This window comes from Ursus maritimus, unplaced genomic scaffold, assembly GCF_017311325.1.
Source record: "Ursus maritimus isolate PB19 unplaced genomic scaffold, ASM1731132v1 scaffold_12, whole genome shotgun sequence".
Classification (NCBI taxonomy): domain Eukaryota; kingdom Metazoa; phylum Chordata; class Mammalia; order Carnivora; family Ursidae; genus Ursus; species Ursus maritimus.
This window is the reverse complement of record NW_024423564.1, coordinates 2,929,064-2,945,405: the sequence shown is the minus strand read 5'-3', so window position 1 is coordinate 2,945,405 and position 16,342 is coordinate 2,929,064. Positions and strand designations below refer to the sequence as shown.

At 54.1% G+C, this 16,342-nt stretch overlaps 1 protein-coding gene across 1 annotated transcript; it reads left to right on the top strand.

Moving 5' to 3' along the window:
• The first annotated feature begins 4,507 nt into the window (after positions 1 to 4,507).
• On the top strand, positions 4,508 to 13,171 carry PLEKHO1 (pleckstrin homology domain containing O1). The gene is made up of 6 exons (XM_040626808.1): positions 4,508 to 4,705; positions 5,252 to 5,398; positions 9,891 to 10,031; positions 10,669 to 10,773; positions 11,146 to 11,247; positions 12,358 to 13,171. The coding sequence occupies exons 1-6, from the start codon at positions 4,676 to 4,678 to the stop codon at positions 13,060 to 13,062; spliced, it is 1,230 nt and encodes a 409-aa protein (XP_040482742.1). The 5' UTR covers positions 4,508 to 4,675; the 3' UTR covers positions 13,063 to 13,171.
• Positions 13,172 to 16,342: the final 3,171 nt, after the last annotated feature.

The window sequence follows — 16,342 nt, the reverse complement described above, 5'->3', positions numbered from 1 at the left end:
TTTTTTTTTTTTTTTTTTTTTTTTTTTTTTTTTTTTTTTGTGGGTCACTTTAGGTACATTTTCAAATTTTTTCCCTTTTTTTATAATAAAAAAGTGAGACTGCCTTCACTGGGGGGACATTATTTTAATTGCAGCTTTTATGAGTTACAGAGTTTTTTCAAATAAACAGAAACCTCCCCCAAGCAGGATTACCTGTGCTTCCCTTCCTCTTGGCAAGGTAACTCTTTGGAAGAAGAAGAATCAGAACAGAGACTTTTTGGAGCGCCTGGGTGGCTCAGTCGGTTAAGCAACCAACTCCTGATTTCAGCTCAGGTCATGATCTCAGGGTCGAGGCATGGAGCCCTGCCTTGGGCTCCCCGCTCAGGGGAGTCTGCTTGAGATTCTCTGCCTCTCCCTCGCCCTCTGCCCCTCCGCACACACACACGCCCTCTCTCACTCGCTCTCTCTAAAATAAATCTTAAAAAAAAAAAAAAAGGAACAGACTTTTCTTACACAATTCCTATTATTTGCCTGCTTCCCTTGTGCCCACTCAACTAACAATACCAAGAAGTCTAAAAAGTGAGCCTTACCCTCAGGAGGTTTGATGCCAGAAATTGGCATTTCTTTATTAAGGATCGAAGACTTACATTTTTTTTAATAATTTTTTTAAATATTTTTTTTTAGAGAGAGAGAACCCTTGCACGCGCATGTGTGAGTTGCGGGAGAGCAGCAGAGGGAGAGGGAGAGAATCCCAAGCAGGTTCTATGCCCAGCGCAGAGCCCAGCTTGGGGCTCGATTTCAGGACCCTGAGATCATCACCTGAGCCGACGTCACGAGTCCAATGCTTAACCAACTGAGCCACCCAGATGCCTCAAAGACTTACATTTTTATTCAAGATTTACAGAGCTGATTGCATTATTAGTGGCCCTTTACCTTTACCCTTTAAAAACAGCATTTTCTTTGACGTCTCATGTGCTTTTAATGACTTCTCTTCCGTAGAGTGAAATGCACTAGTCAAATGTCCCATTTACTCTACAAAGCCGAGGCACTGTTTTTAGCTAACCAACTCTTTGGACAACAGTTTTTGCCCAGTAAACTTGCAGGCAGCAACTCACAGTCCTTATCGCCGATAGCTGCTTTCTTCCTCCCTTAAGTGGAGTGGCTTATAAAACAGTCAACCGAAGAATAAAGTTGCTGGCAGTTGTGTCTTATCCACGGTGATGCTGTTAGGGAGGTAACCCCATCACAAGTCCTCCCAGTGTCTTCCCTCCACCAAAGAGAAATTGGCTTGAGTCATTTTTTGGTTTGTGTGTGTGGCGGTGGCAAGCTCACTGAGGAGACGGTGCTATGACAATGTGTAAAAGAACCCATCAATTCTCACTCTGAGATTTCTCACTTAAGAAATGGTCTAGTCAAAGATCCCAATTCAGGGGCCCTGAGGTTCACCTGGTGAGAGAGAAGTGAGCTGAAGGACAGGCTGGGAGGAGTGTGGCCCAGGAAAGAGGTGTGAGTAACAGGACCACGGGAGGCAAAGAGAGGGAAGGTAGGGGCAGGACAGTAAGAAGAGACAGTACAGCAGTGCAGGTTAGTGCGAGAAAAACCCAGAGATTTATGTAACATCTTCAGGAGCAAATAGGCAGGAAAGGTTCTCCAGCCCACATGCATCTGTTCTGGAATCTGAAAATGACTTTGGAGGGTTTTGATTTTTTAGCAGTCCCTCTGCCTGATGTTCCACAAAGCTCCAGCACAAGGACCCCACTACCTTGCGTACAGCAGACACTCAAACATTTGTTGACTTTTAAAAGGAGGGGCAGGGGCGCCTGGGTGGCACAGCAGTTGAGCGTCTGCCTTCGGCTCAGGGCGTGATCCCCGCATTGTGGGATCGAGCCCCACATCAGGCTCCTCCGCTATGAGCCTGCTTCTTCCTCTCCCACTCCCCCTGCTTGTGTTCCCTCTCTCGCTGGCTGTCTCTATCTCTGTCTAATAAATAAAATCTTTAAAAAAATAAAAAATAAAAAAAATAAAAGGAGGGGCAAAGGGGCGCCTGGGTGGCTTAGTCGTTAAGCATCTGCCTTCAGCTCAGGTCATGATCCCAGCGTCCTGGGATCAATCCCCACGTCAGGCTCCCCGCTCAGTGGGAAGCCTGCTTCTCCCTCTCCCACTCCCCCTGCTTGTGTTCCCTCTCTCGCTGTCTCTCTCTCTCTGTCAAATAGATAAATAAAATCTTTAAAAAAAAAAAAAAAAAGGAGGGGCAAGGAGGAAGTTGGGGCAAATCACGAATCACTTGTCTCCCATAAGCCAGAATCTATTTAAACTATAAATCCAAATCCAAACCGCTCTCGTCTGCCTGGCCAGCAAGCCCTCAAAAGATCATGCCTGCTACTTTTTCCTCACCATGTAGGACACTGGGACATTTTGCTTCCTCATTTATGAAGATACCCTGGATTTTCCCATTCTTCTTAAAGCACTTTTTAAACAGAGAGTGAGAAATAGAGATGGTGAGAAAGGGTGTGTGTGTGTGTGTGTGTGTGTGTGTGTGTGTGTGTGTACGAAGCCTAAACAGTAAACTGGAGTCAGAACACCTGGATTCTAATCCATTGAGCCAGTAACTTGCTGTGTAAACTTGGCCCAGTCGATTGATCTGCCACACAGTTTACTCATTTTCCAAGTGGGAATAATATTTATTTTATATACCACACAAGGTGGCACTAAAGACTTAAAGAAATGATATATAAGAACATTTTGAAAGGATAAATTTCTGTATCAGTCTAAAATAGAGGAATTAATTACTATGGTAAATGAAAAGAGGTTAAGAGGAATATTGTTGAATTAGGAGGAAACAGGGTGTCTGGGAAAAGAGAAAAGCCCCTCCTTCGTTTGACAGATGCCAGAAAAAGCCAAGACCACCGCATTCCTGAAACCACAAAATCGGTCAATACTTTCTTTTATCTCAAGACATCTCCAGAAAAAGGAGTTCTTGCTTTTCCCTGCTCTTGTGTGCCAGGATTTGTATTCATTTTGTGGTTATTGCATGTCTACCATATGCCAAGCACCGTGTTTGTTAGCTTGTAATTGTTCAGTAATTAGTCCTAGAGGGCAATCCTTGCAGATCTTCATAGGACTTTCGCAGGTCATCGCCTATATTCCACTAACTTTCCTTGTTGATGGAACTGTTAGTTCATCCTTCACCCTTTAATATGTTGAGGAACAGAGTCCTACCAGAATTCAGTGACTTGGGGCACCTGGGTGGCTCAGTGGGTTAAGCATGGTCTCTGAGTTTCAGCTCAGGTCACGATCTCAGGACTGTGAGACGAGCCCCGCGTGGGGCTCTGCGCTCAGCGTCGAGTCTGCTTGTCCCTCTCCCTCTGCTCCTGTCTCTCTCTCTCTCTAATAAATAAAATCTAAAATTAAAATTAAAAAAAAAATTCAGTGACTTGACCAAAGGCCACAAAGTAGTGATGATGAAACTAGTACCCAAACCTGGGTTTCCTGACTCCCCTCCTCCCCTTAAATATGTGTTGTAAAAAAATGACGTTACTGAGATGTTGGCGTGTAAGCTCTGAGGCACATCTGGTGTAGGAGGCATCAGCAGAGGTTCCCCCAGTCAGGGCATCCTCTGGCCCTTCCCTCCACAGGACTCGGATGCAACGTTTCCAGGTCAGTGCAGCAGGAAGAGACACCCAGGTAACTGGAAGTTTAAGCCTCACCTGGAGCTTATATTTAAAGCCACACGGTGCTCTGGACAATGCCTTTGGAGACAGAAATCTACTCCTGCCAGTACTTACCGTGTGTCTGCATATCCCTCGGCCATCCTGAGTCTCACTTTCTCTATGTGCAATGATCATACGTATATCCACTTCACGCTTAGGAGGCTCAAAGAAGGCCTGAGGCTTTGTAAACCGACAGCAATGTGTGTTAGTATTAACTCCACGCCCCCCGCGCGCCCCTACACGTCCGTACCCCCTCCACCGGGAGCATAAAACTTTTCCCCAACACCTGACCTACCCCAGGCCACTACCTCTACCACCTAGGCGGTGTGAATTCCAGAGGCCGGTTCCCGTGAGGCGGGCGCCCTCCCACCTCCCGCTCTTGTTTTTGTTTTGCGTTTGGGAGGGAGCCGATCTCGATCTAGGTTATCTCGGTCTTCCTAAATCTCTCTCCATTATCCGCTGCAGCCGCCTCCGCGGTCTGTCTAGGCAGGTCCGGCCTGTCGGTGTGTCGGGCTCCGCCCCTGGCTCCGGCCGCAGGTGCGAGCGTGGGTCCGGCGCCCCCCTGGGAGCCGCTCTCCGGCTGGGTTTGGGTCTGTCTTCTTCACCCTCAGCGAGTCAGAAACAAAGGAGGGGGGTGGGGGAGCGCACCATCTCCGGCTCCGCGATTCGCCCTTTATTCTGAACTCGCAACGTCAGCGGGCCGGCGGATGGAACCGCGGGGCGCGGGCCGGGCCGCCCACAGCGCGCCGGGCCGGGGAGCTGGCGGCGGGGGCGCGCGGGGCCCGGGCCGCGTGGGCGCCGGGATGGAGGGCGCCGAGGGGCGGGGAGCGGGCGTGCGTGTGTGTGCGAGTGCGAGGGAGGCCGGCCTTTAGTGTAACCGGAGCTACAAAGAAGGGGAGAGTCCGGGAGAGGGAGGGAGGAGCGGCGGCGGCGCCGGGGGCAGCTCCGCCAGCCGGCCCCTTCCCCCGCGCCCGCGCCCACCCGGAATGATGAAGAAGAACAATTCCACCAAGAGGGTGAGTGCGCCCGCGCCCGCCGCCGGCCGCTCCGAGGACCCCGGCCCCGCGGCCCCGGCGCCGCCGGGGGCTTTGTGCGCGGACCTGGGTCGGGGGCTTGGACTTGGCTCACTTTCCGCGCGCCCCCGGCGCCCCCTCCCCGGGCGGCCGGCCGCCGCCTGCGTGCGCGCTGCAGCGGCCCCGAGACAATGAGAAATAAAGCGCCGCGAAGCCCGGCGCGGCGGGGACCGAGGCTGCGGGAGGGGGCGGGGGCCCTGGCGGCCAGCCGGAGGCCCCCCTGCGCCCAGGCCGGCCGGCTCCTGCCTCCCGCACTCGGAGTTGTGGATGTGGGGGCAGCGGGAGGGCAGCGGCGGGGCACAGAGTTGCCCGCGGTGAGAGCCTTCCGAGAAGTGGGGCGCGAACGCTGGGCGCCCTGAGTCCGGTCTCCGGGGGGGCGGTCACGGGAAAGGCGGAGAGGGGAGCCGAGGGGGGTCGCGAGGGCCGGAAGGAGCCGCGGGGAACGCGGCAGCCCCCTAACCGGAAGGTTCTGCTCTTGCCCTGGGGCAGGGGCTTCAGGATGGCAGTCACCCGTCCGCGCCGCCCGAGAAGGTCGGCTGGGTCCGGAAATTCTGCGGGAAAGGGATTTTCAGGGAGATTTGGAAAAACCGTTATGTGGTGCTGAAGGGGGACCAGCTGTACGTCTCTGAGAAGGAGGTAGGTGCCCTTTGCCGCCTCTGTCCCTGTTTCCTCTTACTCCCCGTTTTGTCCCTCCACGGGGGACTTACCGACCCCCTTCCCTCACCCCCCATTTTGTTCCAAAGCAAGTTCAGCACTTCGGTTGGTCTCTACCCCTATCGGATCTGCAGAGAAGGGTCACCCTTTCTCCAGAAGACCCGAGTTAGAATTCGAAGTTGAGCGTGCATCTTACTTCATGATAAACACCTTTCTGACAACGACCATAACCCCCCTCCCAAGGTGTCCCAAAAGTTCTAAGTGTCCCCTGCTGCCCCCTACCCTATCCTGGCAGCTAGCTGAAGGTAGGACTTTTTTTTTCCCTTGCTACAGCTGCTGAAAAACTCTGTTCAGCTTCTTCTTCATCCCTTCCCGCCCCCCGTACCCCAAGCCCGCTAACCTCCTCTCTCCTGTCTCTAGCGAGGGGCACATGCAGGTCGTATCACACGGGCAGCTGCCCCAATCCCAGAAACCACGTACACAACCCTGGGTCAGTCTCATATGACCTCAGGCAGAGTGTCTATGAGTGGCAGTTATTTCTGTTGAAGCCAACGTTCCTAACCAGTATGCTTCGCACGCCATTAAAAAAAAAAAAAAAAAGGCAGTAAGAAACTCATTCTCCACCTTCTTCATAACTTCCCCCATTTGTATCAGAAAAGAGACAAATGGAGTCACAAACCCCTGTCCGTCCCTGGGTAGTTAAAATGAAAACCACAGTCCACATTCAGAACCTGAGCCCAGATCATTGAATCCTCATTTTTCTCCCTTTTATCTCTATTTCTTGAGATAAGTTAACACCTGAGAAACTGACATTGCCCTCCATGAGTTGGAAGTCGTTCCAGTCCCTACTTCTGAGACTGCGTCCGCATTAGGCTAGGAGACTGTCCTGTACTCCCCTGGTTGGGTGGCCCTTCCTCCCCCAATCCTGTGTTCCCTCCCCCAGGCCTAACTGGGAAGTCCACCCTGAGTTCTAACCTCTTCTGCTTTCGGCAGTAGACTATATTTAGGTAAATAAATCCTTTTATGGTATCGAAACAGACACATGCGCAGTCCTAGAGAAAGTATTCATCTGAACAGATCGTGTCCCTAGGCAAGTAGGGAAGAGCTAAGCTGTGCCCAGGCCCAAGCCATCCCTCTTCTGGGTGTTTCGACCTGACTGTTTACGCTAAGCTGGGAACTTGGTGATGGAGGGTGGTGAGATAATAAGACTTTGAAAGCAGGATTTATTTTTAAGGGCCACCTCCACCCAATCCCGGATCCTATAGAAGGTTTTTCCACAATTTGCTGGCTTTCCAGTTTAAAAAATACTAGTAATAAACAAGTGTTGTCAAAGTGTATCTCCTGTCTTCCCCAAACTTCATAATGGCAGGAAACTCTGGTGAGCAATCAGGGAGAACTTCCCACACGTCAAAAGGGAACCATGAGAACAGTGAAAGGGTAGAAGGAACAAGACATCTTTTCTTGTTTGTTATTTGTCCAAAGGACAGAGTCTTGGAACAGATGAGCGTGCTTGCTCCTTGTTTGTGGAGGAAGGAGTACAGAAACAGGGGGAAGGATGGAATGACCTCAGCCTCCGAGGCTGGTGTCCTGTGAGTCAAGAGCATCTGACCGGTCATGGGGCCCGCGGCCCCCTGCTGAGAAGGGTGCAGGAGAAGTGGGAACAAGCCTCCCGTTACTCCTCTTCTTTGGAGCCCGTTTCCGGGCTACGGCGGGCCTGGACTAAGGGTGAAGCTGACAGTAGACTCTAGGCTCTATTCTGCCCACTTCCCACAAGCTCCAGAGCTAATAGAGTCAAGATTTTTTTTTTAACGCAAAGTATAATGTTTGTAATTTATGTGTTAACATAAGAATATTCCTAACCCTCTCCCCTCGAATTTTCAACGGTCTTTTTTGTTACTTCTCCTCATAAAGGCAGGGCCTCCCACCACCACCTCCACCAAAGAAATCCTTCTGTTTGTTGTTATTAATCGTTTTCCTCAGTCAAAGCGCACCTTAAGATCATGGGGTTGATGCATAGGAACAGAAGCTAGATCTTAGGGAGATCTCCTGGTAGAGGAAATTGGGTTCAGGGCATCTTTTTTGGCAAGGGACAGCCCCTTTCTGTGGGCCCAGGGGAAAGGGTTAGCTTTGGAAGATGAGTAAATGAGCCTTTGGGCATTTGGTGGAGGAAAGGCAAGGGTCTCGGAGTTGCCCGTCTTCCGTGGGAACTGGAATATACTCGTCCTGCTGTTTGTCTTGCCCCTCCTCCTACCACTGCCCTATCAAGGCCTAACCTCTGCCACTGTCTCCTTCCTGGAGCTCCTTGTCAGCCGTGTCCAAGGCAGAATACCCCCTCCCTTCCCTTCCCTTCTCCCTTCCCTTCCCTTCCTGTAAGGAAAACAGAACAAGTGACTCTGTCCCCTGGCTCCATACACACACCCAGCACTTTCCTCTCCAAGCGCTCTGGTGGCTGCTGATTGTCTCAAGTCTGAGGAGAAGGGCAGGAGGACTGATGCATCATCCTCCCTCCCTGCCCCACGTTTCTGGGAATTGTTCTTAGATACCCCTTGCCGACGTCTTCTCCACTTCCATACACAATCCCCCCGGGCCCCTGGTCACTTAGAGCCCAAAGCCGGCGAGGAGGCGCGCCAGGCCCGCACGAACGGGCAGATGTATGAGCAGCCATTGCCCCCAACGAGGCTGTGTGATGAGCCCTCCTCCTCTGTGTCAGTCCCCTGGTCCCAGCAGCAAGTCCGAAGGACAGGCAGATGCAAGACCAGAGCTGAGCCGGGGAGCGGAAGACAGAATCAGCCCCCCACCTCAAGGCTGCTGAGAACCAGGAGAACAGATGAAGTCACCTGCATGCGCGCTGTTCCCAGCTCAGCACTTGAGAGAGAATTCCAGTCAGGGAGGGTGGCTGCTTCCAAGGGAGATAGGAGACTACTTTTATCTGTTTGTTTCGTTTTAATGAGACATCTCTCATCCCAGGAAAACACAAGCAGCTCATTCCCAGGGTCTTCCAAGCCCAGGTTCAAAACGGCAGAGGGCGAAAGGGCTTCCTCATGGCAGGCTGCTCCTCTGAGCCGGTGACTAAGTCTCTCTCCTCTTGCAAGCCAGAACAATCCATGAGCCACAGCTTCAGAGTCCCAGGCCTGTGGGGAACACCTGAGCAGAGAGGAGAAACAATGGCGAGGCAGAAATATTACTGGAACGTGCTTGGTGGCACTCCACCAAGGCTGGTTGGGGTCAGAGGATGTAGAGAGAATTGTGGTCTCTGATGAGACATTTGGCAAGAGAGTGAAGAGCCAAATGCAGGCTAAAGCTTCGAAGGGTGGAACCAGGGTGCAAGAGAGACACCAGGAGCAAGAAGGGCTCAGTTTAGACCCAAAGTAGAACTTCCCGGCAGGAAGGTGCTGAGACTCTCAAACTGGAACCGGGGAAAGAAATAGCAGAATACAAGTCTGAAATGCCGTCCTCTGGGGACAGCGGAAGCGCATCTGTGTTTAGAGAGAAGTGGATGACTTCGGTGGCTCTCGAAGCCTGCACGGGCCGGGCCGGGTTGTCTCAGTACCTTGGAGGGCAGAAGGAGGGTAAGAACTGCAGGTGTATTTTCAGCTTGTCTGAACAAACTGAGCACAGGGGACTGCTGTTTCTCTGGTGCCGAAGCTCCTGAAACGAGGGGGCTCGATGGCGCTCTTTAGAATAGTATATGAGGAGGGAGTTGGCTCGGTAAGAAAGCCTGGCTGGCCCGTCAGTGGAGCGCGTGGCTCTTGATCTTGGGGTTCTGACTTCAAGCCCCATGTTGGGTGTAGAGATCACTTAAAAAATTAATAAAATACGGGGCGCCTGGGTAGCGCAGTCTTTAAAGCGTCTGCCTTCGGCTTAGGGCGTGATCCCGGCGTTGCGGGATCGAGCCCCACATCAGGCTCCTCTGCTGGGAGCCTGCTTCTTCCTCTCTCACTCCCCCTGCTGTGTTCCCTCTCTCGCTGGCTGTCTCTCTGTCACATAAATAAAATCTTTAAAAAAATTAATAAAATATATATTTTTAGAGCGACAGTGTAAACTTTTCATAAGATGGGGGAGACCAGAGGTAGCCTTTGCCTCCAGTCGCCCGCTGATGTTGACCCTGCTATTACCTCCTCCCTCTGGATGATAGGATTAACCTATTAGCCACGTAAGCCTGGTCTTTTGAAGGACATGACCGGGGTCAGAGTGAAGAGAGACATCCTGGGGCCCTGAACCAGGAGCTCAGCTGAAGAGAGTGGGGATAAGGGGTTTACAGGGAAACCCACCTAAGAGTCAGGGCTTGAGGGCTGCCCCAGGGCTGTGCCTGCTGTCAGGCCTGTGTGGGCCTTGGGTCAGACAGCTCTCCTGGCCTGTCCTCCCTCCCCTCTCCTTAGGCTTCTCCTGCTTCCCAAGACCCGTCTAAAATAACAGCCTGGGGAAGGCATGAAGTCATTTTATCCTCAGCACCTCCCCTCTAACCCTTCCCTAGGTAAAAGATGAGAAAAATATTCAAGAGGTGTTTGACCTGAGTGACTATGAGAAGTGTGAAGAGCTCCGGAAATCCAAGAGCAGGAGCAAGAAAAATCACAGCAAGTTTACTCTTGCCCACTCCAAACAGCCCGGCAACACGGTATGTCTGTCCTGCCTCCTCGGCCCTTGGAACAGCGGCGGCTTGCATGTGGGGGGCAGAGGAGAACACCTTCGCCCTTCAGGTTCTCTCTCTCCACTCTGGCTCAGAAGTCCTGGACTTGCTCTCCTGCCAGCTTCTGTTCTTTAACCTGAGAATATTGTGGCCATCTCCTTCCCTCCAGGCAAGCCAGCCTTAAAACACATACGTCTTACATCTCTAGGAAGAAAATCACTTTCCTTGTACCCTGATAGGTGAAGTTCTGAAGCTAATTTTTCTTGTCTGAGGGGACTTAGGAAAGTTCCTGTTACATTCTGTTTACTCAAATACTTAAAGATCTTTATTTTAGTACCTGTCCTTTATCATTTATCAAACCTCCTGTAATTATCTCCAGTGACGTATTAGTATCCATTACCCTTCCTAGCTCTTCTTTGGCCATTTCTAAAACAACCTCTGAGCTGTGGCATCTTCTAGGAATAGAGGCTGGTGTCCTTAGGTTATGCATGACTCCAGAAGCAGAATCTCTCTCCTTCTAGGAGCTGGGTCTAAGAGAATGAGATGATAATTCCTTATTTTTTCACTGTCCTAGTGAGGCACGAACCCTAAAACCCTGGCTGAACCAAGTGTCTTCCCCTCACAGGCTCCCAACCTGATCTTCCTGGCAGTGAGTCCAGAAGAGAAGGAATCGTGGATCAATGCCCTCAACTCTGCTATCACCCGAGCCAAGAACCGCATCTTGGATGAGGTCAGGGGGGTTCATTTGGAGGGGAGGAACACCAGGGCAGAGGCAGTAACCGTGACTCACTTAAAGGGGGAGATTATGGGGTGGACACACTTAACTTGCTATCCCCCATGAGCTACACTTCTTTAGCTCCCTTTGAAAACCCCATTCTCCCACCTTCTGAGTCTTTCTGCCAACTCCTCTTTCCATGCTTTGTGATGGATGGGGCCAACCTTGGAGACCCCACACGTGCAGTAAAGGCCTTGCCCTTGGATTTTCTCAGAAGCAGTTAATGGGGTGGGTTTATTTCTCAGTCCAGGCATGTTCAGGCCTCAGAGGCTGCTGGGTTGGGACAGTCTCTGAAGAGCACCCAAGACTCACAGTGCATCTCTTCAGGTCACCGTTGAGGAGGACAGCTATCTCGCCCACCCCACTCGAGACAGGGCAAAAATCCAGCACTCCCGCCGCCCCCCAACTCGGGGACACCTGATGGCTGTGGTACGTAAGATTGTAAGAAAATAAAATTTGTTGAAGGGCCAACTCCATGTCGGTCTGTCTCAGACAAGACTGTCCAGCCCACAAGAGGCATTTGTGGTACCAAGGTCAAAGGCTAGGGAAATCCCTTCACCCTGTACCCCTGCCCGATTCCTCCAAATCAGAAATATGTATTAAGCACCTACTATGAGTTCAAAAGTCCTTGCCCTCAATAAATGTATCATCCCTTGTGGAAAATGAGATCTACCCACAAGGAAAGTGAAAATAGAAGAGGTGAGTGCTATACCATGGAGTAGAAGTTTCTGCGCAATGGCGGCCAGCCTGAGGTGAGCAGCTTCAGGCCCTGCAGTCGCTTCCAGGAGGAAGGATCACCGTGACCCCTGTATCACACACGGTGTGGTTCCTCTCACTGACCGAGCTCTCAGTCTCTAGGGAGGGAGGCAGTCGGGTAGAGTAGAAAGAAGACAGGATTTGGAATCGGACAGAACCAGGTTGGAACCTAGCTTTTCCCTGAAGCGATTCCCTGAAGCCGCGCGTCTTCAGCGGGAAAGGGGGGCAGCCATCGTGCCTGCCTTGAAGGGCTGCTGTGAGGAAGGAATGACTGAAACAACATAGATGTCAATATGCATGAGGTGCTGAATAGTACCGGAATTCTTTTGTATTATTACAATATTCTGGAAATAGAACAAGTTTTACTTTAAGGCGGGGGGTTCTGAGCTCTGACGGGCAGAGGCAGTTGCGGTGTGTGGCTCAGAGGACCCAGATGGAGAAGGACAGGGACTGTGCTGTGTGGTGTCGACCCCAGTCTGATGCTTCGAGTCCACAAGGCGAGCAACGCAGGCACTCTTCAGGAGGTTTAGTAAAACGGAGAGTGTGGAAAACAAGCAGGCGAAGTCACTTTGACTCACAGAAAGATACGAGCAAAGTTCCGATCGCTATCGAAGGAGTGAGACACGGTACGAAGGTCAAAGGGCGCAGTCAGGGCGGAGGTCAAAGGGCGCAGTCAGGGCGGAGGCTTCTCCCTTGGGGAGCCGTGCTGAGGCGGAAGCGGCCCGTTGGCCACTCCCGAGCGGCCTACCGATGGCGGTTCCTGCCCGCGCTCTCCCCCTCTAGGCCTCCACCTCTACCTCGGACGGGATGCTGACCCTGGACCTGATCCAGGAGGAGGAGCCTGCCCCTGAGGAGCCGACGTCGTGCGCCGAGAGCTTCCGGGTGGACCTGGACAAGTCCGTGGCGCAGCTGGCCGGCGGCCGGCGGAGGGCGGACTCGGACCGCACGCAGCCCTCCTCAGACCGAGCCGGCGGCCTGCCCCGGTCGTGGGAGAAGCCAGACAGAGGGGCCACCTACACCCCCCAGGCGCCTAAGAGGTTGACCCCCCCAGAGAAGGGCCGCTGCGCCTCCTTGGAGGAGATCCTGTCCCAGCGGGACGCCGCCCCGGGCCGCACCGTCCAGGCGCGGGCCGAGCACCCCGCGGCCCTCGTTCCGCCGCACCCGGGGCAGCTGTCCCGGCTCCAGGACCTGGTGGCGAGGAAACTGGAGAAGACTCAGGAGCTGCTGGCGGAGGTTCAGGGACTGGGAGACGGGAAGCGAAAGGCCAAGGAGCCCCCTCGCTCCCCGCCCGACTCGGAGTCGGAGCAGCTGCTGCTGGAGACGGAGCGGCTGCTGGGAGAGGCGTCGTCGACCTGGAGCCAGGCGAAGCGGGTGCTGCAGGAAGTCCGGGAGCTGAGGGACCTGTACAGACAGATGGACCCGCAGACCCCCGGCTCCCGCCTCAGGCCGGCCGCTCAGCACAGTCAGTACCGGAAGAGCCTGATGTGAAGGCCGGGCCGGCCGCACCGGGCGGGTGGGGGACGCGGACTCTTGGCTCCAAGCGTTGCGGGATAAAGCTTTTTTATTTACCTCAAAAAAAGGAAAAAAAACCAACGCACAAACTTGTTGCTCTTGTGCTGGCCGACCTTACCCCCACCCCCCTTTCCTTCCTCATCCGGGCCTGTTTCTGACACCAGCTGCCTCAGATCCGAAGAGGTGACCCCGACAGCAGTGTTAAGAAGCTTTCACCCAGATGGGGGTGGGGGGTACCCCTCTGACGCGGCAGGGACGTACTGCTGCTCCGAGGACATGGATAAGCTAAGTTTGGGGGGCAGGCTTTTCCTCTTCCGTCCCATTCCAGGTTTGCAGTCTGAGGGTGAAATTTCAGCTGTGCGGCTCTAGCCCCGGGGCTGCGGAAGCCAACTGTCTGTGCTCACAGCAGCGACATCTGTCCCGGCCCCGAGTAGGGTTTGGGGGCTCCCACCAGACACACCAGCTTCTTGCTCACGTCCTCTAATGAGACTGAGCTGCCTGGATACCTTGTTTGCCGTGTTCCTCCCCTTCATGGCCCAACACCGACTCAGAGACCCAGTGCTGGACAGTTGGAACGGTGTGGTCCTTCGTGGGGGGCCCAGTGCAGGGGAACTAGGGGCGGCTGACCCCACAGAAGAACGCACTAAGAACGAAACTGATTTGCAATGCAAGCTGGGCAGGATTGAGGGGAAAACCAGACGTGTGCCCGGGTTCCTCTTTTGGCCAAGCGAGGTTTCCTGTGGCCTCTCCCTCTCCTTCCTCAGACCTCTCTCCCAACACTCATCCCGCCCCGACTTCAGCGAAACCTCGTTATGCTCGCGCCGCCAGCCTCCTGGCCAGGCTCGCTTGCGTGCTTGGCAACGGTAGCTCTCACGCGCTCATTCTGTTTCGTTTGCTCCCTTCCTCTGAAGTTCCTAAGATCAGGTTAGCAACAGGGACAGGGTCCAGAGAAGAGTCGTGAAGGCAAGAGCTGAGTGGGTTTTGACAGGAAGCAGACAGAAAGCCGCATGAGTCAACTGAAGGGCTTAGAAACCACTTGGAAGTATGTGCACCCCTTGCTAGCCCCCTGACCCTCTTTCCTAGATCTCGCCTCCAAGAGCCAAGACCTAGCGCTTCTCTTGGAGGGGAGAGGGGAGACGGGGAACGTGGGGACAGACTGCCTCTTGGATGTTGACATTCAGGAAGATGTGGTAGGAGGGAGAAAAGGAAAAGGGTGACGCGCAGGCCCTTCAGTTCCCATTCTTCTGCTCTGATGTTGCTTCCACATCCCAAGTAAGCACGATGGGGGGTGTCTCCAAGTTCAACAGTCCCTGCGGAGGACAGGTCCTTGCGCCATGAGCTGCTGAAGATTTTCCCTCGCTCTAGCTGTTCTCTAAACAAGTCTCTTCCCCGAGGAATAAGTATCCTGCTTGAGTGAGGGAAAGGACGGACACCAGAGGGCCACCTAAACTCCTGCCCAGGGTCTCCTGAGGTAGCGGGTGAGGAAATCTGGGTCTGCAGGCTTGCCATCCTCCACGTAGGCCTCCCTCTCCCAAACTCATCGTGTTCACTAGACCCACCCGTTGTCAAATCATGAAAATCAAGGTTAAAATATTTCCTTGTAGAAGTCCCCATCTTCGTATTAATTTTATTTTGCCAGCACTTTCCCTCTTCTTTTTCTTCCTGGTTGCTCCCACATAAGAAAAAGCCAAGAGCGAGAAGGACATGTCTACCCCAACGTGCCACCTCCCTGTGGCTGCCAGCAGAGCTAGAGGACACAGGGAGGCCCTGGGAGCAGAATGACAGGTGAGGGAGCAGAAAAGAAAGTTGGGGGCCCCCCAGGGGGACGGAGGCCCAGGCACCAGAACCAGGCCACAGGGGAGTGAAATGAGCCCAGCTTTGGAACCAGACAGATCTGAGTTCAGATTCTGACTTTTTCATTACGAGGCTCCGGGCAAGGCAGCCGCTTTCTGTCGGTTTTCTCATCTGCGACATGGAGAGTTCTTGTTGGGCAGGCAAAGAGGACACAGGGAAATGCCTGCCTCCCGGCCGGCCGGTAACCAACTGCCGACACTCAGCAAAGGGCCACACGGCCACGCACCCGCCGGCCACGCACCCGCCGTGCCTGCTGTGCTCAGGGAAATGACACGGTGAGCTGGGGACAGCGAGGGCTAGGAGACCAAGGGCCCGGGCTTGGTCACTGCCACTTCGTTCTAGGGCGGGAGCGGAGCGAGTCCCCACGCCACACAGTGCCCACGCCCTTTCTTCAAGGAGGCGCAGCGCCGGGGACGGTAGGCAGAGGGGCAGCGCCAGATGTCCCGACTCCGGCGCTGGAGACGAGCCCACGGGGCCCCTGAAGGTGGGCAGACGGGAGGCCGCAGCTCGGGGAGCCCGGCTCCCCCTCGCCCAGACCTCTCTCCCCGCATTCCATCAGCCCAAGGTCTTCGCCTGCCCTGTTGCCTCCACTGCCTCCAGTTGCTGGGTTCGGGGGTAAACGGGGAGCTGGAGCGACTGGCTTGCTACCCGGCTGCCCGCCGGCCTGCTTCAGGGAGTGTTTTCCTTCCTTGCCGTCCCTCTCCCATCGGTTGTGCCCTGTTCCTTTCTTACACAAAGGAACTGGAAAAGGGAGACTCTTTCGGCAGGCCCTAGGCGGGGGAGGTGAGGCAGCCCGGGACGCAGAGCTGGAAGGGGTGAGGCGTGCAGACAGGTGAACTAACCGCCATTGCCTATGTCAGCGGCCTTTTCCTCCACTTTGCCCGTTCTCGCTTGTGAAGTAGGGTTTGGGGAACGGGAGGAGAATGTCTGCGGTGTAGACCCGAAGAGCTGAGGGGTTCCTGTGCAGGCTATTTCGCAGAGCTGTAGGCTGTTCAGGGTGAGAAGAAAAGGGGAGACCCCCCCCCCAGTTGCTCTAACTCCTGCTCCCGCCTTCCGAAAGCCTGCCTGCTGAGCCCGGAGCGCTGAGCCTCGCTCCCAGCCCCTGGGTCAGCGCTGTGGTCTACCTTACTCGCCCCAGAAAAGTCCCCCCCAAGTCTCTCCCTGTTCTACACCTCACAGGCCAGCGGCCCCGGCCCCGTTCCTCAGCCCTCGGAGCGGGGCTCCGGCCCCCTCCCCTCCCCGCTCCCGTCCGCGGCTCGGGGCTTTCTCTTCCTCCTTTCTTCCAAGCTCCCAGTCTCCCGCCACAGCAGCCAATCCCCAGCCCGCTCCGGAGCCACACCATATAAGGAGAGGTTGGAAAGAAACCCGAGTAAATGTGGGAGCCAACGCCACACACACACAC

Coding starts and splice junctions, on each gene's coding strand:
- PLEKHO1 (XM_040626808.1), top strand. CDS start 4,676: ATGATGAAGAAGAACAATTCCACCAAGAGG. Junction 4,706..5,251: donor AGAACAATTCCACCAAGAGG/GTGAGTGCGCCC, acceptor GCCCTGGGGCAG/GGGCTTCAGGATGGCAGTCA. Junction 10,032..10,668: donor CCAAACAGCCCGGCAACACG/GTATGTCTGTCC, acceptor TTCCCCTCACAG/GCTCCCAACCTGATCTTCCT.